General features: G+C 38.5%; 2 protein-coding genes across 3 annotated transcripts; one reads left to right on the top strand and one right to left on the bottom strand.

Moving 5' to 3' along the window:
- Nucleotides 1–8,975: 8,975 nt before the first annotated feature.
- On the bottom strand, nucleotides 8,976–10,617 carry adi1 (acireductone dioxygenase 1). Its single transcript, XM_051868530.1, has 4 exons — nucleotides 10,421–10,617; nucleotides 9,685–9,804; nucleotides 9,424–9,603; nucleotides 8,976–9,352 (listed from the first exon to the last, which is right to left on the bottom strand). The coding sequence occupies exons 1-4, from the start codon at nucleotides 10,547–10,549 to the stop codon at nucleotides 9,236–9,238; spliced, it is 546 nt and encodes a 181-aa protein (XP_051724490.1). The 5' UTR covers nucleotides 10,550–10,617; the 3' UTR covers nucleotides 8,976–9,235.
- A 470-nt stretch (nucleotides 10,618–11,087) lies between these two features.
- psen1 (presenilin 1) lies at nucleotides 11,088–24,792 on the top strand. 2 transcript variants are annotated; one of them, XM_051868523.1, is made up of 11 exons: nucleotides 11,088–11,172; nucleotides 11,833–11,916; nucleotides 14,778–15,049; nucleotides 17,362–17,503; nucleotides 17,588–17,655; nucleotides 18,205–18,425; nucleotides 20,050–20,148; nucleotides 20,259–20,345; nucleotides 20,906–21,073; nucleotides 22,534–22,652; nucleotides 23,748–24,792. In XM_051868523.1, exons 2-11 carry the CDS (start codon nucleotides 11,881–11,883, stop codon nucleotides 23,901–23,903), a joined length of 1,368 nt encoding a protein of 455 aa, XP_051724483.1. In that variant the 5' UTR covers nucleotides 11,088–11,172; nucleotides 11,833–11,880; the 3' UTR covers nucleotides 23,904–24,792. The 2 variants fall into 2 exon arrangements, with proteins under 2 accessions (XP_051724483.1, XP_051724484.1); XM_051868524.1 differs by lacking the exon at nucleotides 11,088–11,172 and adding an exon at nucleotides 11,205–11,730.
- Nucleotides 24,793–26,332: the final 1,540 nt, after the last annotated feature.

The raw sequence follows: 26,332 nt of genomic DNA, 5'->3' as shown, positions 1-26,332 counted from the left end.
GACATAATTACATATTTTTATTAAGTGGAAGATTTGAATATATATAAGTATACTTTTTGTCAAGTTTTAGATATTTTGTTGTTAGAAATAGTGATTTGAAGTGTTTGTTGATTCCAGTCAAACCTGAACATTGTGTTAGAAAGAGAACACAAAGAAGCATTTTGTTGCCAATTTTGTTTTATTCAGAATTTAATAATAATAATAAAAAAATGCAATTCATTCAGTCATAATGCTTTATGTAAATATTTTTCAATGAACATGACTATTTTTTGTAAAATGTCAGTGAACAGTAACAAAGGGAAGGAACCGTAATCAAAAAGGCAACAGGAAAAAAGAATGTAAAGTCTCTTGCAAACTGGATTTTTCTGTATCTCTCTCTTTTTTTTACTACTTATGCTCATCACAGAGCTCCTGCAGAAACAACAACAACAACAACAACAAAAATAATAAAATAGATAAATAAAAAAAATGGTGTGAAGGAACAAGCCTGAGCTTCCAAGTGCCCTGACAAACCCAAGCTTCTCATCGCTGTTCGTTGCAGATTTCCCATTCATTTCCAGTGTCTGTTTTGATGTTTTAGTCACCCTGTGACACCACATCACTGCTGTGAGCTTTTTCTGCATTATTACTAAATTATTGAATTGATTTTACATACCTTCAAAACTTTGCTCTGTCAGCAGTTTGTGTGTGTGTGTGTGTGTGTGTGTGTGTGTGTGAATGGATGTTTATTTTACAGCGTTGATGTTTTGTCGTGTCACTCCTTCACTGCTGTGAGCTTTTTCTACATTATGACTGAATTATTGAATGGGTTTCACATATTCTCAAAACTTTGCTCTGTGTTACTGATTCATGTGTGTGTGTGTGTGTGTGTGTGTGTAATGTTAGAGTTTAAGTATACGAAACAGTACTCTTCGATCCACGTTATTATACACGCTGCACAAATGAAGTAAAAGTTACTAAATACTTCTTAACAAAAAACTATACTTCAGTGACAGTGACAGTGGGTTTTTATTTTACAGTCTGGTAACTGATTTCCACATACATGCTGTTTGCTTTTCTCACTACAGTAATTTACAGGTAAATGTCGAACCCACCTCATTGGTTGTGTGTCCGTTAAATCCAAACCCGCGTCAAAGACTATAGAACCCAAGAGGCGACACTCTGATACTTTTTGGGTAACAGCCACTAGATGGCGCTCCGGTATCGCGGCCGCCATTATGGGGTGAAAATACTAACTGGACCATAGAATCCTTCACATCTTACGCACCCAAAATCGGCGAATTTCACTGCCAAATTAGAAGCGCAAAAAAACATTTTTCAAATGAAATCATCAGTAAATTGTATGGCTCCTACAGTAAATGTTGTATTGTCTTATATATGTTTTACCAGTTGTGGAATCCAACCATTCAACCATCTGAGGTAACGTAGTTAGCCTACTTCATTGAGTATTTCCATTTTATGCAACTTTACACATTTATTAATAGTAAATTAATAATGAATAAATTTAAGATCATCATGATTGCAGCGAACAATATATTTCAGACCTAGTGGAGTAACAGTAATAGTAGCTATATATATATATATATATTGTATGTTTTAATGGATCACGCTACAAACATAATGATCTTATAACACATGATGCATTGCTGTGTCCGTTATCCCATAATTCCCACTTTTGGACACTTTTGCTTTAATGGATGTAGCCCTCTCTCTTTCGCTCTCCGCGCGTTTACTGGTCTCCAGCACCGCCGCTGCTACTCTGCGCTGTGTTGTGTATGATCATGGGAGGTGGTAGAGGAAGGGGACGTGGACACAGAGGGGTTCAGGATTGTGGCTTGACTGTTTATTTAACATGAACTCAACTTAAGTTTTAAACTATTAAAGTACATTTCAATGCACATGCAATTCAATAGCAAGCTCTCGCTGCTTATATTATAATAGATAGCTTAGTAATAGCCACCACACATTAATCACATTTAAAAGAAAGAACAAAACATTTTAACTTTCCATATTACTCTGCATTTAGGTCTTTAGCAGTTTAAAACACAAAATATCTGAATAAACTGAACTTTAGTGTGATAACAACAAGGATCTTTTTCATTGCAACTTCCACTATCGTTAACATGGCTGACCTATAGCGTTGATAGCATGAACTGAAGAAAAGTATCAACACTACGGTACATCAAGAGGCTCAAACCATGCTAAAGGCACTTGAATCTGCCTTAACACAACAGTGGTATAGCGACATCTTGTGGACAACACAATACACTGCCTTACATCCACCCCTTCCTTAATTGATGGCGTCCCAGCCATCTGATTGACCCAAAACTCAAGTGTGGTCTAATCTATGACACTCAATACAATTGTGTTGTGAGTGAATGTTTATCACATGATGTGTTTAATTAGTGAGGGCGTGGGTAGCTAACTGTTATCAGGGTGCATGCAGTATGGCTCCCTGCTGCTCCTCTTACTTCTGGCCTTTAGCCACAACTTTCTCCCTCTTTCTATCTTTTGGTGGTCACTCTCTAGTTTCACAACTTGGGACTCAAGTGAGAGTTTAGTTGGGGGATGCCGGCTCCTTCTCGGGTTTCTTCTTGGAGGGTTGGGCCCTTGAGTGGGGTTGGCACCACTACCAGTCACAAGCACTCCCTCTCCACTACTTGTTTCTTCTGTCTGCATGTCAGCCTCCTCTGTGTTTACTTGCTCCTCCTCTTTCGCCTGGGATGTCTACCAAACATTAGGTAGTACGGGATATATCCAGTGGTGTCATGCCGCGAGCAGTTATATGCGTGTGTCATGGCATCCACATGCTCATGCCACCGGGGCTTCAGGTGCAGCTCTAGAGTTCCCAGCATGTTCATCAGTGTACGGTTGAATCTTTCGGTGGTCCCGTTGCCCTAGGGGTGGTAGGGCGTGGTGTGCGTCTTAGTGATGCCAATACACTTGCATAGCTCCTTCACAATTGCGCTTTCAAAGTTGTGCCCTTAATCTGCGTGCAATTTTGCAGGGAAACCAAAACGGCAGAAGAAATTCCTCCACAAGACCCTGGCCACTGTGCCTGCCTTTTGGTCCCTGATGGGGTAGGCCTGTGCATAGCGAGAAAAGTGATCTGTAACAATGAGCACATTCTCCATACCCCCCTTGGACTTCTCCACATCAAGAAGTCCATACAAACCAGCACCATGGGGGCACTGGTATGGATACTGACGAGGGGGGCCCTGACGTTGGCTGTGGGAGTTTTTCTAAGGCAGCATCTCTCACACTGTTTGCACCAAACCTTGATCTCCTGAAACATTCTTGGCCAGTAAAATCTTTCCCTTATCATCTGTAGTGTCCTCTCAAATCCCAGATGCCCTGAGTCATTGTGAAGGGCTGTTTTGATGGTTTCACGCAGCCTCTCTGGCAGTATTAGTTGCTCCACCACCCCTTTATGGCAATCTCTGACACTGCGATACAGGATCCCTTTTTTTTACAACTAACCTTCTCCACTCTTTTAAGAGGAGACCCCCAGTGGCACCCACTTTCATTCTCTCGCTGTGGCTTGGTTTGTGGTTCCTGCTCTTAAAGTGGAGGATGGGACCGATAACTCGGTCTTCCTTCTGTCCCGCTCGAAGCTCCTGTGTGGTCATAGCAGGTAATGCCTCCATCCCCACATCCACATACACCTCACTGGGCTCCAGCAGCAGACAGCTTTCGGGCTCCTCTGTGACATCTGTATCCCCGCCTAAGACCTCCTCAGGCTCCTGGGTGGTTTGTTTCTCCTTATGTCTCGGTCCACCAGTCCTCACCTGCTGCAGACATGATTGCAGGGTCTCCGCCACCTCCTGATTGGACATACGTGAGAGGGCGTCAACGTTGGAGTTATCCTGTCCTCTCCGATATTGGATGTCAAAGTCAAATATGGACAGATGAGAAACCCATCGCTGACCAGTGGCGTCGAGTTTGGCTGAGGTCATTACATATTTCAGAGGATTATTGTCCGTCAGAACAGAGAACTTGCGCCCGTAGAGGTGGTCATGGAACTTATCTGTCACGGCCCACTTGAGAGCGAGGAACTCAAGCTTGTGTGCCGGATACCTTGTCTCAGGTGGACTCAGGCTTCTGCTCGCATACGCAATGACCCTTTCCACCCCATTTTGTACCTGTACTAGCACAGCACCAAGCCCCATTCCTGAGACATCAGTCTGCAGCAGAAAGGGCTGACTGTAGTCCGGATAGCCAAGCACTGGTGCGCTTATCATCTTTTCATTTAAAGACTGAAAGGCCTCCTCACAGTCTGCAGTCCACACCAATTCTGGTGTACACCTCCTCGTCAGAGAGGCCTCTCATGAACTGCCGGGTTAGTTCGAACTGCCGGGCCTACCTCCTCTTTGCTTCTCCTCTACCATTTGCAGCTTTGCCTCCAGTGCTATAGCATAAGAACAGGCAGACTCCCCTGATTTCTGGCTCCGCTCATAGAAGTCAGCCAAAGGGTCTAGGGAGCCTCGTGTGTCGCTGTATTCGGCCCTCAGTTCCTCCAATGCTTTCTCAGGGGTCTGATCATGGGGAGGTAGGTTAAGGATGAGATTTCGGGCTTCACCCCCCAGGTGCCGCACAACAGTGGAGAAACGAAGGTGCATTGGGAGCTCTATTGCCTCCAAGAGATATTGCATGTCGCAAATCCAATCTTCCACCAGTATCTTACAGTCTGGATTTCCCATGAAGACTTGAACATTTTTTACCTGATGAGTTTGCATGAAACCTCCATAGGCTGCCATAGGAAGGCATTGGTTGGCGACCGCTCGACCTGGAGGCCTGAATTGTGTCACATGTGGGTGGGCAGACTGGCTGGCAGATGCAGGGGGAGGGGCAACTGGAGAACGAGCATCAACATGCGTGTTGAGGTGGGAAGCTGGAATCAGTGTCTGTTGAGAAGACAGACCAGGAGGAGCACCAGCAGCTGCCTGGTCTAATGCTACCTGAGGGCTGTGCAGAGTTATGTTGGGAACACATGCATTAGCAAATTGAGGTGATGGGGTGCTTCCACTATAGCCTGGAACTTGAGTGGTGAAAAATGTGGCTTCGGGGGAATGCATTTGGTAGGCCTGCTCAGCAGCTGCGTACTTAACTGTAGTATTTGCCCCTGGCGGGCTCTGAAGACTCGACGCGGGCACAGAAGGGGGATATGAATAACTAGAGTAAACCTGGGGGCTGGGCCTAATAGGCTGGGCTGGACACGGTGCGGCAACTGGATAGTGTTTGAGTGACTGCTGCGCAACTGGCATCTCAACGAAAACATGATGTGTAGAACTTTGCAAAGGCGTAGCTTCTGAGGGCCCATGTTTATTGCGTTTGTGAACAGAGGCATCAACTGACTTATCTATCTGGCCACCTGGTCTTGCATTTGGGCTGTTGTCAAAGCAGAGTGGAGGTACCTGCCCTGAGGCCCCAGAGCCTGGCAGCCTTGGTGCATGGACTGGCGTCACATATTGGTCAGCATAGGGTGAGTTCATAAGGGCTGGTGGGTCATTTGTGACTTGCTCTGCTGGCGGTAGGAGACTGGATGCACCAGTGGAGGAGCACTGCATGTTTTGAAGGGAGTTTGTATAAGTCTGCGACATAGAATCTAAATGTGTGTTTACAATGTGCAAGCAGGTTTACTGGCTGTGTAATTAGATTGTATGGAGGCGTTTAATCTATGTAAAATAATACAACCTTGTAAAAATAAAAATGTTATAAAGTAAGCTGTATGTTTCAGTGAGATCAGCACAGTGAAAAATGTAATCCCAAAAACTTAAGGACTCATAAACTAAAATGGCTTGTCAGTTTAAACTTAAATATCCATCTTAGCGTCTCACTAAATATCAAGCAGATGCACAGTCAGATAAATTTCACAAATCTCAATAGACAAAAATAATCTCTCTTATCAATAAACCATCAAATATGTTTTACATCACAGCAAATTACTCAAATTGAAACAGCAAAACAGTTAAGATTCCCAGCAGACTGTAAAGGATATAGCGATGATGGCAGATATGTTTCCCCAAAATCACCAGTTCAGTTTGTTCATTAAATATAACTCAGCATTTAAACCACTGGCTGCAGAATTCTCTTCCTCTTCGATCCATCAGTGCCACATCCGGGTCACGGCACCAAAGATGTAGCCCTCTCTCTCTCCGCGCGTTTACTGGTCTCCAGCACCGCCGCTGCTACTCTGCGCTGTGTTGTGTATGATCATGGGAGGTGGTAGAGGAAGGGGACGCGGACAGAGGGGTTCGGGATTGTGGCTTGACTGTTTATTTCACAGCACAGCATCTATAGCGTTGATAACATGAACTCAACTTAAGTTTTAAACTATTAAAGTACATTTCAATGCACATGCAATTCAATAGCAAGCTCTCGCTGCTTATATTATAATAGATAGCTTAGTAATAGCCACCACACATTAATCACATTTAAAAGAAAGAACAAAACATTTTAACTTTCCATATTACTCTGCATTTAGGTCTTTAGCAGTTTAAAACACAAAATATCTGAATAAACTGAACTTTAGTGTGATAACAACAAAGATATTTTTCATTGCAACTTCCACTATCGTTAACATGGCTGACCTATAGCGTTGATAACATGAACTGAAGAAAAGTATCAACACTACGGTACATCAAGAGGCTCAAACCATGCTAAAGGCACTTGAATCTGCCTTAACACAACAGTGGTATAGCGACATCTTGTGGACAACACAATACACTGCCTTACACGGACATTACACAACACTGCAAAATCAAGCTGTTATATTCATATATTTATTGTCCAACATTCCCAGTTTTTCTGATGCATGTCCTTAATTTAATTTCATATGTTGGTATTAATTCAGTGTTTATAATGCTAATACTTGAACTTCAAAGAATTTTAACCCAAACTGACTGGGTTTCTAGAGAGCAAAGGTTTTGTGAAAAAAGTGGAAGACTAAAACTCAAAGTGTGTAAAATAAACTGTTAAAAGGATTTGATGATCACTAGTGATAGTATTTTATTCTGTGTTGTCATCATTCAGGTTGGATTTCAGCTTTAATGTACTTTTTTTTTTTTTTTTTTTTTTTTTTTTTTAACAAAGCAGCTGATATTGCCATAGAAACTAGTGGACTGCCGACTCGCTTTCACCCCAAAATGGCGGAAACGCAGGGCCGCTGCTGGGCGCCGGTGTTTCAATGGAACGTTCTATTGAGTGTCGCTTCTTGTTAGTGTTTATTCTTTGCCCGCGTTCAAAAGCTCCTCTGCAAGGACCCTTGAACGACTGAGCCTGAGTCAGTGCCTGATTGGAAATCATACCATAAAAAATAGCTTGTGTAACATCAACCATAAAATAAGTCATTTAATATATTTTACATTATGTATCACGTGTACAACCAAAGCATCAGGTGGATTTGCCTGTTTTGAACTAGATACCATGACTGGAATACGAGATGTAGACAGTAGTGGGGGCATGACGAGGAATACAGATCTATTTAAAAATGGAAAGATTTTACATTTTTAAATTCCTTTTGTTTCATCACTGTCCCCATTTACGTAACCACTGCAAGATCTAAACATTTAATATTTGACAACTGTTTTACGAAAGAAATGTTAAGCAACCAACAGTCGGATTTCCAGTGATGCAAACTACTCTTATCTTGTAATTTTATCAAATCACCATTTTGAATTGAAATATTTATATGATTCATGTAATTCATAACTGAATGTTGCAAGATGAAACATTTTGCATGTTTGACATACAAATAAGAGTGAATGTGTGCATATTTTAAAATAAAATACATTTAATTTAAAAAAAAAAAAAAAAAAAAAGACAACAAGACATATTAATGGCCTTGCTTTACACGAACACACACAGGCCTATATACAGTCAACTGCAAAATTATTGGCATCATGAAAATGACCTTAAATTGTCGGTGGATTGTGTTCACCGACAATGTTTTCTGGAAGTATTCCTGAGCCCATGTTGTGATTTCCATTACAGTAGCATTCCTGTATGTGATGCAGTGCCGTCTAAGGGCCCGAAGATCACGGGCATCCAGTATGGTTTTCCGGCCTTGACCCTTACGCACAGAGATTGTTCCAGATTCTCTGAATCTTTGGATGATATTATGCACTGTAGATGATGATAACTTTGCAATTTTTCTCTGAGAAACCCCTTTCTGATATTGCTTCACTATTTTTCGCCGCAGCATTGGGGGAATTGGTGATCCTCTGCCCATCTTGACTTCTGAGAGACACTGCCACTCTGAGAGGCTCTTTTTATACCCAATCATGTTGCCAATTGACCTAATAAGTTACAAATTGGTCCTCCAGCTGTTCCTTATATGTACATGTAACTTTTCCGGCCTCTTATTGCTACCTGTCCCAACTTTTTTGGAATGTGTAGCTCTCATGAAATCCAAAATGAGCCAATATTTGGCATGACATTTCAAAATGTCTCACTTTCAACATTTGATATGTTATCTATATTCTATTGTGAATAAAATATAAGTTTATGAGACTTGTAAATTATTGCATTCCTTTTTTATTTACAATTTGTACATTGTCCCAACTTTTCTGGAATCGGGTTTGTAATAAAATATTTACAAAAATGTGAGGGGTGTACTCACTTCTGTGAGATACTGTATATTAGTTACATTTTTACCCTGTTCTCCTCTAGTGTCTGGCCTTGAAGTGATAGTTCACCCAAACATGAACTTCTGTCATCATCTACTCTCCCTCAAGTTGTTCCAAACCCGTATGAGTGTCTTTGTTCTGCTGAACACAAAGGAAGATATTTAGAAGAATGTTTGTAACCAAGCAGATCTCGCCCCTCATTACCATAGTAGGAAAAAATACTATGGTAGTCAATGAGGGGCGAGATCTGCCTGGTTACAAACATTCTTCCAAATATATTCAAATATATTCAATATAAAGTTACATTTGCAACTTTGGATGGAAACATAAAACATGAACACACAGCAGTTTGTAGTTAATCCCCACATCTTTTAATAGAAAGTAATTAATTAATCCTACAACACGTGAGAGCATTAAACTCTACAATTCATCATCATAACAATCAAAATATGAAATAAAACTGTATAAAGTGTTTATCATTAGTGCTGACACACACATCTACTCATGATTCCTGTCAAGAGAGTTGGTTAAAGGCACTACAGAGATTCGTTCTGATGAAGATCACATCATCAATCCTGTGATTGGCTGCTTCATCAACTCCAAACCAATCAGGAGCATCTGAGGGAGCTGACGTAGGCCTTACGGATGTCGAAGTCATCAGCTGGACGGTTATAGGCCTTCCAGACCGGCTCACCGACGAACAGACGCATGGCTTTAGTGTAGTTCTGAGGAGAAAAACAGTGTTTCTGGTAAATGACTGGATGTGAACGCTTCAGTGAATTCTGAAGACACGTACGGTTTCATCAACGGTGAATCTGTGGTAAATTCCCGCCGGCAGTGTGATGAGGTCGCCTTTAGATACGGCCACTCGGATCCAGCGGTCATCTTTGTCCCTCACATCGAAGTAAGACGATCCGTCCAGAATATAACGGATCTCGTCATCAAGATGGAGGTGTTCTTCATAGAACATTTTCACCTGGAATCAGAGATTTACAGATGGATCTCATTAGCATATGCTGAAAATTATTCTCATCTCATGTAGATATGCATAACTTACTTTGTTCCCATAATCAGGAAGTTTATCCGGGTGAATAGTTATAATATCCATAAAGGAATAACCTCTTTCCTCACGGATCTTCTGCAGTTCAGGGTCATTTTCATAAATATCAGCATTTAACTGAAAAAAGGGCAGAACCATCAAAAACTGTCATTTTAGTATGCTTTATGTAGGCTACTATTATAGTTTCTGTTAATATTGTGAATTAGAAATTTATATATATTAATTTATTCATTTTTTTTATAAAGTATTATTGATTTTTAGTTTTTTTTAGTACTTCAACTTCTTAAACTAAACAAAAATGAGAAATGTTGCCTTGGAAATTAGCTGAAAAATATAAGTTTTTATATATTTTATTGTTAAAATAAAATATATAAATTTCCATTAACGTTTATTTTATTTGAAGTAATGAAAAAAAAAACACAGGTAATGTTTTTGATGCATTTAGTTAACTATAAATGTGGAGAACATTTGGAAAAATCTACCCATGGTGGTTTATATAGTTTATATTGATGGTTTGTACTTTGTATTCATATACAATGGTAACTGAAAAAGAATACCAGGGTATATTTTTATAGTACCAAGATACTTATTTAAAGGGTTAGTGCAGTAAAACTAAATGATGTTAAGCATAACTGTCATCAAAACAATGAAAATATCGCAGAGTTTCTCCTCATAATGCTCGTATGTATCACGTGATGTGTGGAGCACTAATCTGTGTGACTCCTGATCGAACCTTCCAGTAGTAAACTCCGATCTGCTCGAGCTGCTCGAGAGTCACGGGCTGGTTCGGGGTCAGTCTGTGAGGGAGTCTCTGGTCCTCACTGGACTCATCCATGTACCATGCCTCGATCCCACTCATCATCCAGTTTATTCCACATGCGGGAGTCCAGAAACCACTGAAAGGAAGTGTGGTTTTCAAAATAAAAGTGTCCCATAATAATAAAAAAAAATATATATATATATATTGCTTTTGATTTGTGTATGTTCCTTTATATTTCAAACTATCTCAGTGATACCAACCAGGGTACCAGATATTCCAGCTGGATAAATCCCATGAAACAAAAATCAATTAAATAATAATAATAAAAAATAAATATAAATGTTAAAAGGTTAAAATATTTTGATGAAGGTGCACCTAAAAGCCTAAGTATGGAAGCTTGTTAGCATTGAATAAAAATAAAAAAGGTAATTGCGACTTTTACTTCACAATTCTGACCCTTTATTTTATAGTGTATTTCTCGTAATTCTGATTTTTTTTCTCTCAATTCCGACTTTTTTTTAATTTACAATTACTCGTTTATAAAAATGAAACAAACAAACAAACAAAAAAAAAACTAGTAACCCTACTAGAAAGTTAAATAACTTGTCGAGAACGAGACTTTTATTTTGAAAATCAAATTGTTTTGACCTCTCGCAGCCCCTCTCTGTCGGATCGTGCCTCGCTTCACAGTGTTGGGCTTTTATCAGTGTGAATTCAGACTCCAGGTTTGTCAGACGCTCACCTATAAATTATGTTATTTGAACAGTTCCGTTTATTAATTTTCCATGAAGTGGTGTATGACTATAGGGCTGTTTCCTTTTAGCTGTAAAGTTTGTACTCAGACATTACTCGTGTGATTTATCTAGCACTACAGTAGATCATCAAGCGGCTATCAGATGCGCTAACTAGCCTCGAGCTACATTGTTATGACATTAAGCGCTGCTCGTTTACTTATTTTACACCTTCTTTAATTGAAAATCTGTTTTTTCCTCGATCTGAAGAGGAATTGGAAACCGTGTTTCCGCAGAGTGAGATTTGAGGAAACTCTTCTGCGGTTCAATCAAATACCATGATAATACCATGATAACACCATGGGTTTGAGATACACTGAAGTAATACTGTGGTGTTCTCTGAAGAACCTTTAGAGAGTTGTGTAATACCACAGTTTCTGAGAACATGGAAGTCGTTATATATATATATATTAAAGCTGAATAATATTTCCATCTGATACCAGCATTGTACCGTGGTTCAACCACAGAGATCATATCTCTATATTATGTGCTGTAAGTTCTTCTGTCTGAAAGTTATTAGTGTGAGATGTGCATTGACCTCAGTCATCATCTTCACATTATTATGTTTTTATTGACGTTATTGTGTGGTCTCAGTCCAGAGTCCTGGTGTTTCTATGATCCCTGGGTCACTTCACAGCATCGATGGCTGATCATGTGGAAAATGCCGTCAATAATGTGGTAAGTCTGATTTTAGAGGTTCATGTTGTGATTATGTCATTGTTTTAAACTGTCTAATCGATTAATCGTGATTAATCTCATCTAACATAAAGTATGTGTCTATACACACACTCACATATTTACACACTTTTATGTTAGATGCGCTTAAATGCGATTAATCGATTTGGCAGCACTATTTTAAACACCATTATTTATTATGTATTTTAGGGATTGGAGAAGTAAATGTTATATGGTAGATTAGTTCTTTTTAATATTTATTAGCAGGACTGTCTGGGTATTGACACCAATTTCATTTCAATTCGATTCAGTTTCAATCTCAATTCAATTTAATTGATTTGAATAGGTTGATTGATTGATTGAATATATCAGGTACAGTAGATGTAGAGTACAGGTGAAAATCTCTCAGCTAACGCTGTAAACTACATTACTATAATATTCAAGTTTAAAATAAACAACTGGTGTATATACAAACATTTTAATTTCACATAAGGTAGTTCTTATAATAGGGTCAGTGATGTGACGGGTCATTTTTTTTGTCCAAAGGCCTAATAATAGTAAAAAACAAAGATATGACATCCAAAGTATGTAAGGTAGTACAACTAGATCTCCTTTATTGAATCCAAAAGGTTTTAATTATATTTTGCTACACATAAAGGTATTGTAAAGATTTTGAAGTGTCATTCGGTTTAACCGTCCAAAGGCCAATACAGTCATTTCATTTGTGATTAAAATATCTTAAAATGTAATAAATGTATATATTTTTTATTCTGGCATGATTTTATATCATCATATATCAACATAGTGCAAAATGATATTAAAATTATGTGTAAAAGTCGTTGCTTTGTTATGAGAAAGAATGTCCGGAAAAATGAATTTCATTGACGTCATTCGGAGTAACCAAGTCATGATCAAGTCATGCGGTCAATATCATGTGACAGGATGTGACATCATTCAGACACCTGCAAAGGACCACATGGTCGTGAAGCAAAGTAACTAACTCTCTCTTAACTATTGATAAATTCATGTTTTCACTTGCTCATACGCATGTCCCGAAACATCAGGTCATTCGGTACAACCGCTATAAAACATGGAAAATGTTGTAATATTTTAAAAACTTGTACTAAATATAAAATGTTTGATTGTCCTTTTGCTAGCTAGTTAGATATCAGCCTGTTAGCATTGTGTGAAAATATCGTCATTCGGTGTAACCAAAAGTGTCATTCGGTAAAACCGAAATTTTGGTAAAACTGAATGACTTTTTTGGTGACAAATTTTGTCCATCTTGTAAAAAATGACAAAATCAGTGTTAATTGATTATAAAAAAAACACATAATGATCTTCAAAATTACTTATATCTCATTATGTTTTTTTTTACACTTTTAAAAACCTCATTCGTCAATGACCCAATAATAACTTTATATAATGACATAGTTATGTTTCTAGTCAAGTTTGATTTTTAAAATATAAATATTTAAACAGGCTGTCATAAAAAAACACATAAAATGGGAATACGGATGTATTCACAGTATTTATTATTGTTTGAGTTTAGTTTGACAGAATTTGAAAGCTGAGACCTTTTCAAATCAAAAGCAACAAATCTTATTGTGAATATTGGATGACAGGAGCTACAAATAATGTTTAGTGAAGTTTTGTTCATTTATCAACTGAAAACCGCATAGAGTAAAAGATCGATTCTTGAGATTTAAGAATCAGAATCGGTTCATCAAAATGAGAATGGATTAAAGTGGAGAAACATTGAGAACATTTCCTCGTGATAACACTGCAGATGGGAAGAGGTGTGTTCAGCGCCGCACCCATGTGAGACTGAGGTATTTATCAGTGTTTGTAGCTGCAGGCGTCACTCGCTCTTATCTGACTCCAGTAATCACAGCTGGAAACTCTGGGACTCTCTCCGTGTTTTCATTTCCCCGTCACAGCCGGGATGAGGCGGTGCTTTACACGTGTGTGTGCTCTTGAACACTGCGCTTCGCTCACGTGATGAAAGGATTCAACAGATAACGTTGTTAGTTTTCTAGATGTTAATGTCCTTTTCCACACGTTCATTCATGGCATGACATCTTTGAAAGACTTTTGTTGGAGGCACTTGCTAGCAAAAGAACTGTGGTGTTCATCACAGCACCAAATACTTCAAGACTTAATATGCTATTTTATTTATTTGTTCACACTAATACATTTTAAAACATGCCCTATAGACTGATGGAAAATGTTCTGATTCTTGATTATTGTCCTTTATAGTTGTTCTTTTGCACTTTAATCTGTTTGAAGCATTTGTTTACTTAATACATTTTATTATGTAATATTGTTTTATTGCATTTAAAGGTTCAGAGTTCTTGTTGTCACAGAAAAAGAAGTTATTAATACAGGTCAACACTTACACCGTTCACCGTGATAAAAGCTTCAGTAAAGACTAATTTATGTTACAAAAGATTTTATTTCAAATAAATGCTGTTCTTTTGAACTTTCTATTCATTAAAGAATCCTGAAAAATAAAATGGATCACGATTTCCACAAAAATATGAACTGTTTTCAACATTGATAATAATCATAATTGTTTCTTGAGCAGCAAATCATCATATTAGAATGATTTCTGAAGGATCATGTGACACTGAAGACTGGAGTAATGATGCTGAAAATTCAGAGGAATAAATTACACTTTACTATATATTCACATAGAAAACAGCTGATTTACATTGGAATAATATTTCACAATATTACTGTATTTTTGATCAAATAAATGCAGCCTTGGTGAGCAGAAGAGACTCTTAAAAACATTTAAACATCTTACCGACCCCTAACTTTCACACATTCACTCCTGTTCTGTTTTCTCTCTCTCTCTGCAGTCAAATGACGGAGCGGAGATCAACCGGCACACTGAGACGGGCAGCACGGCGGCTCCCGGCCGGAATGAGGTGGAGCTCAACGGACAGCCGCCCACCGCACGACCCCCACAGGTGGTCACAGACGCCGAGGAAGACGAGGATGAGGAACTGACTCTCAAATATGGAGCTAAACATGTGATTATGCTGTTTATCCCCGTCACGCTGTGTATGGTGGTGGTTGTGGCAACGATCAAATCCGTCAGTTTCTACACGCAAAAGGACGGACAGCAGCTGTGAGTATCATCTCTGGAGTCAGATTTTCATATTACGCTCTTTCACAAAGTCTTGATGTTGTTTCTGGGCTCTACTAGAACAGGTTGATTATTTTTCTCATATTCTCCATTGTTCAGCTCCTCTCTTCCCAGTCTGTCAATAACGCTCTGTTTAGTTCCTGTCTCTAAGAAGCCCCTCCTTCTGAAAAGCACAATGTGCTCTGATTGGTCGGCTGGAGCAGTGTGTTGTGATTGGTGTTTGGGAAATGTCCCGCCCCTTACCATAACCGCCAGTTTCAACACACTACTAACTAACTCAACCAGGCCCCGCCCCTTTATTCTGCATATGAATTATTTAAATGAGGAATATTGTGAAGAAAACTCAAGATGGAGGCGTTTCAGAAACACTGACACTGATATAGAGAAGAACTCCCGCTGGAGGAAACGCCAAATATTAAACATCTGGCTTAAGATTTTTGTCTGGCTAATGATAAAATGTCTGAATAACACTCCCATATCTCTGCACTGAAGGAGGGACTGAGCCATATCTGAGAATATCAGAGCTTTTTTACACAGCAAACACCTTTCATTCATATTTTCTTCAGATCCGACTGGTTGTCTGAAATGATCAAGTTGCTCTGGCCCCATTTTGTATCCATTTCCCCCATACCATATTTTACAGTCTGTTGCCCCGTACGATCATCCTCTGTGTGCAGTAGCTTAAACCATGTGGTGTATGAGAAAAGAATCATTTGAAGCAGGTCAGTTTGTCCAGTGATGCAGTTACAGTCACTGTCCTCTAGGCAGCGCTAATGACCCCCTCATTACTGTATGAACTGTAAATCTGTCCTCTTATATTCTGTTTTGCACATGTTTTTCTCATAACCGTTAGCTTTTACTCTGTATGATAATTTTATCACATCAGTTGAGATCTTTATGAACCAAAATCACTTTTTGCATTGTCATATTTTGCATAATTCATGTTTTTTTATTATTATATTTCAATTCAGAAATTATTTATTTATTTTTGAGTTATTAATAGTGATTCTAGATTTCATATCATTATGAATAACATGCTGACATATACTAACATTTAAATCAATAACATTTAAATGCATACTATAGTTAATAAATACAAATAATATTTTGGTATAACAGTATGCCAAAAATTATTTTAGCACAATTTAAAGGGTTAGTTCACCCGAAAATGAATTTCTGTCGTTAATTACTCACCCTCATGTCGTTCCACACCCGTAAGACCTTCGTTCATCTTCAGAACACAAATTAAGATATTTTTGATGAAATCTGAGAGGTATATGACTCGTCTATAGACAGCAATATAATCAACACTTTCAAGGTCCAGAAAGGTACTAAAGACATCATTAAAACAGTCATGTGACTGCAGTGGTTCAACCTTAATGTTATGAAGAGACGAGAATACTTTTTGTGCACAAAAACAAAATAAAAATAACAACTTTATTCAACAATCTCTACTCTTCCCTGTCATTATCTTACCGCAGTAATCACAGTGAAGGCTTCCGTGTTTACGTCCGAATGCCGGCTCAGTATTGGCCAGAGCTGATCACGTGATGCTGACGCAGGAGCCGGCCAATAATGAGTCGGCGTTCTGACGTAGAACCTGGAAGCGCTGGACGTAAACAACGTAAGATAATGACACAGAAGAGAAGAGATTGTTGAGTAAAGTCGTTATTTTTGTTTTGTTTTTGCACACAAAAAGTATTCTCGTCTCTTCATAACATTAAGGTTGAACCACTGCAGTCACATGACTGTTTTAACGATGTCTTTAGTACCTTTCTGGACCTTGAAAGTGTTGATTATATTGCTGTCTATGGACGAGTCATAAACCTCTCGGATTTCATCAAAAATATCTTAATTTGTGTTCTGAAGATGAATGAAGGTCTTACGGGTGTGGAACGACATGAGGGGGAGGAATTAATGACAGAAATTTCATTTTTGGGTGAACTAACCCTTTAGCTGTCTTATTACTGTTATGCCATATCTATATATCTGTGTGTGTGTGTCTGTGTGTGTGTGTCTTCTTTGAAACACGACATTAATCTGAAGTTAAACCTGCTTCTTGGTAGGTTTAGTTTAAGCCTCAGTTTAGTGCTGAAGTAGCTCTAGTCTTCCTCCAGGAAATCAAGGTCATCATCTGTTATGTTCTCCAAAGGTTGTCTGTGTTCAAATGAAAGCTTTAAATGTTGAAAGAGCATTATTATCTTTAAGAGTTGAGTTTGTTTTCTATTTAAGTATAATTAAGTCTGTCGGGCGTAATGGACAGGTTTGAGAGTGACATCTGTGTGTGTTTGCAGGATCTACACTCCGTTTCGTGAGGACACAGAGACGGTGGGTCAGCGCGCCCTGAACTCCATGCTGAACGCCACCATCATGATCAGTGTGATTGTGGTCATGACGCTGGTGCTGGTGGTGCTCTACAAGTACAGATGCTACAAGGTCTGTTCACTCCAGTGTTTGTGTGGCGCTTCACATCAGCTGTTCTTCTGCACGTTCATCATTTGTGTTTTTGTTTTTTTGCAGGTGATTCAAGCCTGGCTGTTCTTCTCCAACCTTCTCCTCCTCTTCTTTTTCTCCTTCATTTATTTGGGGTGAGATCCGTTGCTTGTCCTAGTGTTGCTTTAGGGCTGTAATTAACGGGGAAAATTGATGTATAAGGCTGTTATTAAAGTGCAGTTTTTTTATTTTTTTTGTATTAGTTTTTATTTTTGTATTTTCTGTTCTCGTGATTTTAGTTGAAATGTTACTATCTAATTTTTATATATTTTTATTTCAGTTGTAGTTAATATAGTACATCAAGTTAAACTAAACAGAAATGAGATGCAACTAGCAGAAATAAAATAATTTTTTTAATTTAGTAATTTATTTTATTTCATTTAACGTTAATTTTACTGTAAGTAACAGAAATGTTTTTTTTTAATGGATTTTGTATTAGTTAACAATAATAACTCTCATCCTGTGTTGACGTATTTTGGACAGAAGTGCGTAGTCGGTGGTGGGAAGAGTATTATTATCATTGTTGACAGTAATGAAGTAAAATGTAGTTAACAATAATCAAGGCCATGACCGTGTCTGATGTTCATCTTGTGGCATGAAAGCGTTGGTTCTGATGACAGATGCACTGTGTTTCTTCACACCAGGGAAGTGTTCAAGACGTACAACGTGGCCATGGACTACTTCACGCTAGCCTTGATCATCTGGAACTTCGGTGTGGTGGGAATGATCTGTATCCACTGGAAGGGTCCGCTGCGGCTCCAGCAGGCGTATCTGATCATGATCAGCGCTCTCATGGCTCTGGTCTTCATCAAGTACCTCCCTGAGTGGACCGCCTGGCTCATCCTCGCTGCTATATCTGTCTACGGTCAGTCACTGAGGACAGCTTCTGTTTGAGTTTATTATAAGTTCATCTGGTTCATGTTTACAGTTATATACTGTATTTTTACTTACTTTTTTCCAAGCATCTGTTCTTTATTGTAGGGCTGGGTGATAAACGATATCATATCAAGATCGTGATAAAATTTATGTCGAAAGTGATGATAAGCTCTGGACATTTTTATTTGATATAATGGATTAATCACACAGCAGAAATAAATGCGACAACAGCCAGTCAGTGCATGTCGCTAATATGTGTGTGTGAATGAACGGCACAGTTTCGTCTGATACGCAAACTCACACACATCATGTGACACTCGTGGTGTTTTCATTGTCTGCCGTCTCTATATATGAACAAGTGAACTTCATCTCTAGAGCTGCTTGAGAGTCTCTTCATGAGCTTTACTCTGTTTAATTTGAGGAAAACTATTGTCAAATTCACACTGAAACTGAAAGATCTTCACAACAAAACATTTTAACTTCAATAAATTATAACACAAATATATCACTACTGTATACTAAACTGTACTTCTCAAAGCAATAATAATAATATTTCTAAGAAATATCATACAACCAAGATATTTTCATCCATGTTTTAAATTTATACAGTAAATTTATATTGTGCAGCATCTTATTTGACAAAACATAACAATGCAAAGTTATATTTTCATTTGATTACATTTTAAAAGCTTGATTACATTTTTAAAGTTTATATAAATTTGTGTTAAATCATAAAACACAGAATCCCAAAAAAATAAAATGTAAAACACAAAATTTAGAGAAAAATAAAATGGATTTAATGGGACTCTAAATTAAAAAGCAGCTACTCTGTGGAGTTTAATTGTGAACAAACATGTTTACATTCATTCTCAAAGTCTAATATATATGTGGAAAGCATTTCCTTCCCATTAATGGTAAATGAATATCGTGATAAATATCAATATCATATGATATGGAAAAAAATATTGTGATAATATTTTTGGCCATATCGCCCAAGCCCTACTGTATTAGGTTATTTGTATTTTGGGAAACTTACTTCTATACACTCCAAAGCATAATATCTTACTTTTTAACACCTCATTTCATAAAAACATATTCCTAATTATTCGACACCCGTTCCGAGACCCTGTGATGGTCGGTTCATGAACAAGCTGATTCTTTTCAATGAACCTATTGAATCGATTCACAAATCACACTGAATGATTGATTCGCTAATTGAACTGATCTGATTGCAGCTGATTCAATGATCCGGCCTCCAGTTCACTGAATTGTTCATGTCTGACTCAAAATGGAGATCCTAAGAGCTTGAGTGCCTGATGCCAATTTTTGATATTGGTTAATTTAATCATAAATAAAATCATATTTAGGTAGTGTCAGGTATTTATGGAGACTTGTTTCTGCCACAGAATAAAAAAGGTAACTTAACTTTTTAATTGGGACTTCATGTCTCACAATTCACTTTTTTTCTTGTAATTCCAAGTTTATATCAAAATTTTGAGAAAAAAAGTCAGAATTTTAAGATATCAACTATTGTATTGTTTTTTGTGAACTCCTAAGACTTGACCCTGTTGTGTGAATTAACACTGCAATCATCTCTTCTTGCACTTCTGTAGATCTGTTGGCAGTGTTGTGCCCTAAAGGACCTCTGCGTATCCTGGTCGAAACGGCTCAAGAGAGGAATGAACCCATTTTCCCAGCTCTCATCTACTCCTGTAAGATAACCTCTGCACTCCTGTCTTCTCAGCCTGTGTGAACTCAGTGTTTTACTCGAGTGTTCAGTTGTTACTGTCTCATTTACATGTGCGCTTGTTTGATTCATCAGCAACCATGGTGTGGCTGTTTAATATGGCGGACACTGCGGAGACCAGGAATAATTCCAGCCATCCAGTTCCTCAACAGGAGAACCAGGGTGAGTGTTCGGAGGAGCTGTACCACCGCACATGCTCATGTATTCATGCTGCGTGTAATAATGTTCGTGACACTGTTTCCTTGACAGAAGAAATGTTCATTTCAGATCTATGACTTAAAAAGATGTTGTTGTTTTCATTGGTAAGGAGGAGCTCTTTGATTAAATATACTGGATACTACTGTTCAAAAGTTAATTTTGTTTTAGTGTTTGTGAAAGAGTCTCTTCTGCTCACCAAAGCTGCATTTATTTGATCAAAAATACAGTAAAAACAGTGTAATATTATTCCAATGTAAATCAGCTGTTTTCTATGTGAATATATAGTAAAGTGTAATTTATTCCTCTGAATTTTCAGCATCATTACTCCAGTCTTCAGTGTCACATGATCCTTCAGAAATCATTCTAATATGAAAGAAACATTTATGATTATCAATTTCATGTACCCTTGCTGAATAAAAGTATTAAACTCAATACTACAAATTAATAGTTAAACACCTTTTCCAGACATCTGTAATCACAGTCGGTATGAACGTTCTCCTGTGGCGTCTCTCTGTCTCCTGTAGTTGCTGTGGCGCCCACAGCTCAGCCGGAGGATGATGGGGGTTTCACGCCAGCGTGGGTGGATCATCAGCAGCACCAGCTCGGCCCGATTCAGTCCACTGAGGAGAGCAGACGAGAGATCCAGGAGATGCCCTCCGCACGGCCGCCACCTGTGGAAGACGAAGAAGAGAGTGAGTATCAGCAGGGTCACAGGTCACATGACCATGAGCGTTCTGCTCAAAACGTAGGGGTGTGCGATGTTTCTATATGATATAGTTACGCAATATCACATGAGCAAGTGTGAGGTTTTCCCCAATATCAGCACGACTGCAAATGTGATCTTGATTTTATAAAACAGTTCAATACACAAGGAGTGACTTGCTTTGTTCTTTAATGAATCAGATGCTTGAATGAATCGGTTGAATGAATGACTCCTCTATTGGCGGTTTTATATTCATATTTGAAATATCATTTCATTTTTTTTAAATTATTAACTCACTGCACAGAATATGTAGCATATGAGTCATGGAGTCATCTGTCAACAGCAGGCCTAAACCAGTTAAAACACCAACACAAAAACACACTCAAGACAATGTCAAGATATCTTTTTTGTCAGTATCACACACCCCTAGTGCTCAGATGACATTCAAGTGCTTGATCAACATGCAGTGACACGCTTTTATAGCAAGAGATGGATAGAGTTAGGGTTTAGAGGAAAAACATCTGAGGTTCATGTTAATACCTGGTGTGAACTGGACCTGACAGCATGTGTGTGTAATCACACTACAGATAATGCTCTAGTGCACACTGTGTGAACAACACTGCTGTAAAATAATGCTCAATCCATATAACAGCCGATATTTGGCTGTTTTAATGATCGACAGCAGCCTGATTACATTTGATCACACTCTTTATTTTACCAGCGCTGAGAATCCAGTGCCTGAGTCATGTTTACTGTGTACTGTAAGGAAAACTAGCAATGTCTGGTTGGGGTCACAGCCTAACAGACAGCTTCTGCGACCAGTTGTGAAGACCTTTCGGCACACCCATTACATGCAGAGACCCACACTTGGCATTTACTGTGAACTGAGACGCTGAAAACACTGATTCATGAAAGTAAACTTCGTGTTTCGCTTTGAAACGCAATGCAACAGACTATATACGTCAGCCTTTTGATTTGATAAGCGCACTAGGCCACGCTTTCGTTTTAGTTTGATTGACAGGCTCTTTGCCAAAGTGATGGCACAAAATACACTGTTAGTGATCTTTTATGTTATAATGAGAAATTAAAAATCAATTAAAAATTAAAAGTTCATTATAAGACTGTAGAGGGACAGATAAGACTGTGGAATTAATAGGAAACGCTGCATAATAGGATTACTAGTATGTATCTGTTTACTATATGTGACCCTGTGCGCATTCAGGACTCATTTTGCCAGCACGGGTCACATATCTCTGCTCGTAATGAGATATGTGATATAAAAAATTAAACTAATTGTTTAAATTATGTTGCCTATTATTTCAGATGTTTTTAGAAAATCTGGTGGATGAAGTTGCATAATATTAACAAAACCCTCACTGCCTATTGTAGCCACCTTGAGCAGGATTTTGTGCACTTGCTGACGTGTGTCTGTGTGTGTGTGTTTCTCAGGGGGTGTGAAACTGGGACTGGGAGATTTCATCTTCTACAGTATGCTGGTGGGTAAAGCTTCAGCTACAGCCAGCGGTGACTGGAACACGACGCTAGCCTGCTTTGTGGCGATTCTTATCGTAAGTGTCCCTCAGAAAACTCACTAAATAAGACATATTTCAGGTATTCTCTAGTCATGTACACTGGCCCCAAAAATTATTCGCACACTTAAGGGCGTTTTCACACCTGGCTTGTTTGGAGCGTTTGTTTTGGACCCATTTTTCCCTTAGTTGAGTTTGTTTAGGCATATATATGAACATGTCAATCGCACTAGGATACACACCAAAAAACAATCTAATTGGTCTAGGCCCTCCTGAATATGAACTCTGGGACAGATTGCAAGTGAACCACTTCAGTGGACCGTCAAACCAGGCAGTTGTTCCACCCTGACATTCAAATTGGTGTTTTTCAATTATCTCAACAGCTTTAAAATTACTGATATTTATAAAATGTGTTTATATGAAAGGTTTCAAACCTAAAATGATGCCATTAGTAATATTAAAAAACTAGGTAATATTAGTTTTTCATTTTTTTTTTTTTTAAACAGTTCATTTGTCTGACATTTTGGGGGTTTATGATAACAGAATGTATTATTTAAATGTACTAAAAATGAATTCAAACTAAATAGGTTTTATAGAATAAAGTGATGCATGTCATGAATTTTATCAAAATATTTTAAAAGGAAATAATGCGCTTGGACACACAAATGTGCACGCCATGTCATTGACCCATTAAGATATTTTGGCCTTGTGAAACTCCCTGTTCCGAAACAGGGATTAAAATTGTTGCAATCTACAGATCTGAAAATGCCCTCAACATGAACCCATCTGAATGTGAAACAGAGTTAAGTGAGGAGAAACATTGGACTTGATTTTATCCAGGAGAATTGATTAGATTGTGAAAAGTAGTGACAACATCTGAAAAATAAAGTTGTTTTATAGGTGGAGCTGGTTATTAGATTTTGATACTTTTTTCTTTGCAATAACATGCACAGATGAATCGTTCACAATGAGACCAGAAGAAAGTGAATTTTTTATATTGAATTTAACAATGTAATAGCATTAGATAATTCAAAGCAAATTATGTTAGAGTGTTATTAAATCAAGAATGCAAATAACCTATTCACTTTTGTATTAGCATTTACAATAGTCTGATTTTGTTTGTTTTTTCCTCAGGGTTTATGCCTAACTCTTCTCCTCCTGGCGATCTTCAAAAAGGCCCTTCCAGCTCTCCCCATCTCCATTACCTTCGGCCTGGTCTTTTACTTCGCCACCGATAACCTGGTGCGACCGTTCATGGATCAGCTGGCTGTTCATCAGTTCTACATTTAGAGAGGTCACTTCTCATGCACTCCACTCACAGCTAATTCCCAGACCCTTCTTTCAGGGAACGTGATCCCTGTAAACTAGCACATCTTTCCTCTTCCTCTGGACACTGACTGGATTTGCTGTTTTTGGCATTGAATGACTCTTTATTAATTACAGTGCCTCTCCAGTGACTCATCTGATCCTGATATATGATTATTTCGGTATTCCGAACATTTGTTTGTTGGGAGAAAACACATAGACCATCTAAAGTCACCTTACATGTATGAATGCATTACCGTAAGTGGATGACAGTGGTTAAGACTTAATTCAGAGTTTGATAAACTCTGTTGTATGGAATGGGACCAGAGCTTGCTTTGTCCTCCAGATCTTGGTTTCACTCTCTAGGCATTATGTTAATTCCAGCTGCGATATAGCGAGCATTAACCCAAAGCTCTCTGAATGATATGGCTGCACGCACACAGGTAGGTATTGATGGCTTTTGTTGGTCTTCTGAGGGTGCCTGTGATGCTTTGAGTTTTCTTTAACACCAACAGAGTCCGTTCAACCATTTCAGACGATATCATTGTTCTGGTTAACTCTAGCATTAAATCAAGTGCTGATCCAAGCTACTGTTTTGCTCTCCTAGAAAGTCTGGGAGCATAATTTTGGAATGTATAAACTTTCTCCTAAATTTCCTTCATGTTTGGACTGATGTCAGGAGACTGTGCAGGAGCTGTTTGTTTGTTCAGTGTTTTTGTTTTGTTTCTCTTCTTTTTTTATTTACCAGCAAAACGGTTTATGAATGACTGATTACTTTCATATTACCCACACCTTTTGTCATTTCAAGAAAATGCAAATGTTTTGTAACTAAATTGAAAGATTCACAAATAAAGAGGTTGCTCTTGTGAGCAAATTTCAGTCTCCTGCATTATTTTCTGTCGAAAGAGTTTTAGAATTGAAGTGTTGTTGTTTTTTCTTCAGCCCTGATTACACATTAGCCGTGTTTCCACCGTCATTTCCCTGGCCTCATCGGGGCTTCCTTGGGCCAACGGCCAGGGGTTATTGGCCCGCTGAATACCTTGGTCCAAAGCTGGCCAACTGGGCTTTGAGGATGGGTCATGAACATGAACAAATACTGCTGCTATTATCCCATGTTATACCAGGTTACCAGCTAACCTCAACATTTAAGACATTTAAAACATTTTTCAATTGTGTATTTATTTTGTTTCATGTTTTATCAGTCTCCGGTTCTTTTGTTGATAACGGAATATGTTTTTCTTTTTTTTATGTGAAATGGAAATTACTGTTACTGTAACCTTTTTTTATTGTAAAACATTGGTCAAATATCGATGCTGGAATCTTAAGTTTTTAAGTAAAGATCAGATGTTTGCTTCTGTCTAGCTAGTTTTTAGTCAGCTGGTGAAATGGTGAGGTCGTGTGGTGTTCTGTGGAGGCGTGTTAAAGGATTAGTTCACTTCAGAATTAAAATTCCCTGATAATTTACTCACCCCCATGTCATCCAAGATGTCCAAGATGATTCTTTCTTCAGTCGAAAAGAACATTCCAGGATTTTTCTCCATATAGTGGACTTCACTGGGGTTCAGTGGGTTGAAGGTCCAAATGTCAGTTTCAGTGCAGCTTCAAAGAGCTCTACACGATCCCAGACGAGGAATAAGAGTCTTATCTCGAGAAACCAGGGAAATTTTAATTCTGAAGTGAACTAATCATTTAAGGGCGGGTTTTAGGGTAGCACTGTGGATCTACTGGGCCGACAGTGGAAACGCAACTTGATATTGGTGCTTCAGGTCCGAGGCTATTGTCCCTGCCCGACACATCCTTAACCCTGGCTCGCACTGGCCCGACAGTGGAAAAGCGGCTACTGAGTATACAGTAAATATCATGCAAATGGGGGGGTCCAAACAGTTTTGTGATCCAATCATTCGCATCACAGTTGGAGGCAGTCAAAAACGTGACAATGAATTTGTAGTGCAAGGCCACCAAAAGAAAATGTAGTATTCCTGCAACGCACTCTGACAAAGCCTTTTGTTGACCAATGAACATATTGCTTTTAGAAGACGTTTGCAGGACAAATTTGTGAACCACTTTTAAAATGTTTTTATATTAATTTGTTACCATCAATTCAGTACAATGGTGTATGAAAGAGTATTTAACCTTCAATGTTACCTAACACATTTGTTTACCTGTAGTAAATCTGTAGCCTTCTCATGTAAGGTTTATCTGAACTGTCCAATATTGAGGACATTGTGTGTGTGACTAATCTCATGTGATTGTGTATCACTGTGGGGCTCAGTGTTTTTGACCTTTTGTTCAGTCTCCCTGATGCTTAAGGGCCTGAAAATGGTGGGAACATTTCAGAAATTCCAGAATATTGTCGGACTGTCGTCCCCTTTACCGAGTCCCTGACCCTTTGGAACTGGCATGTTGCCTGAAAC

The sequence above is a fragment of the Ctenopharyngodon idella genome, chromosome 17, assembly GCF_019924925.1.
Source record: "Ctenopharyngodon idella isolate HZGC_01 chromosome 17, HZGC01, whole genome shotgun sequence".
NCBI lineage: Eukaryota > Metazoa > Chordata > Actinopteri > Cypriniformes > Xenocyprididae > Ctenopharyngodon > Ctenopharyngodon idella.
The sequence above is the reverse complement of the archived record's forward strand: the minus strand, read 5'-3'. Positions and strand labels throughout refer to the sequence as shown.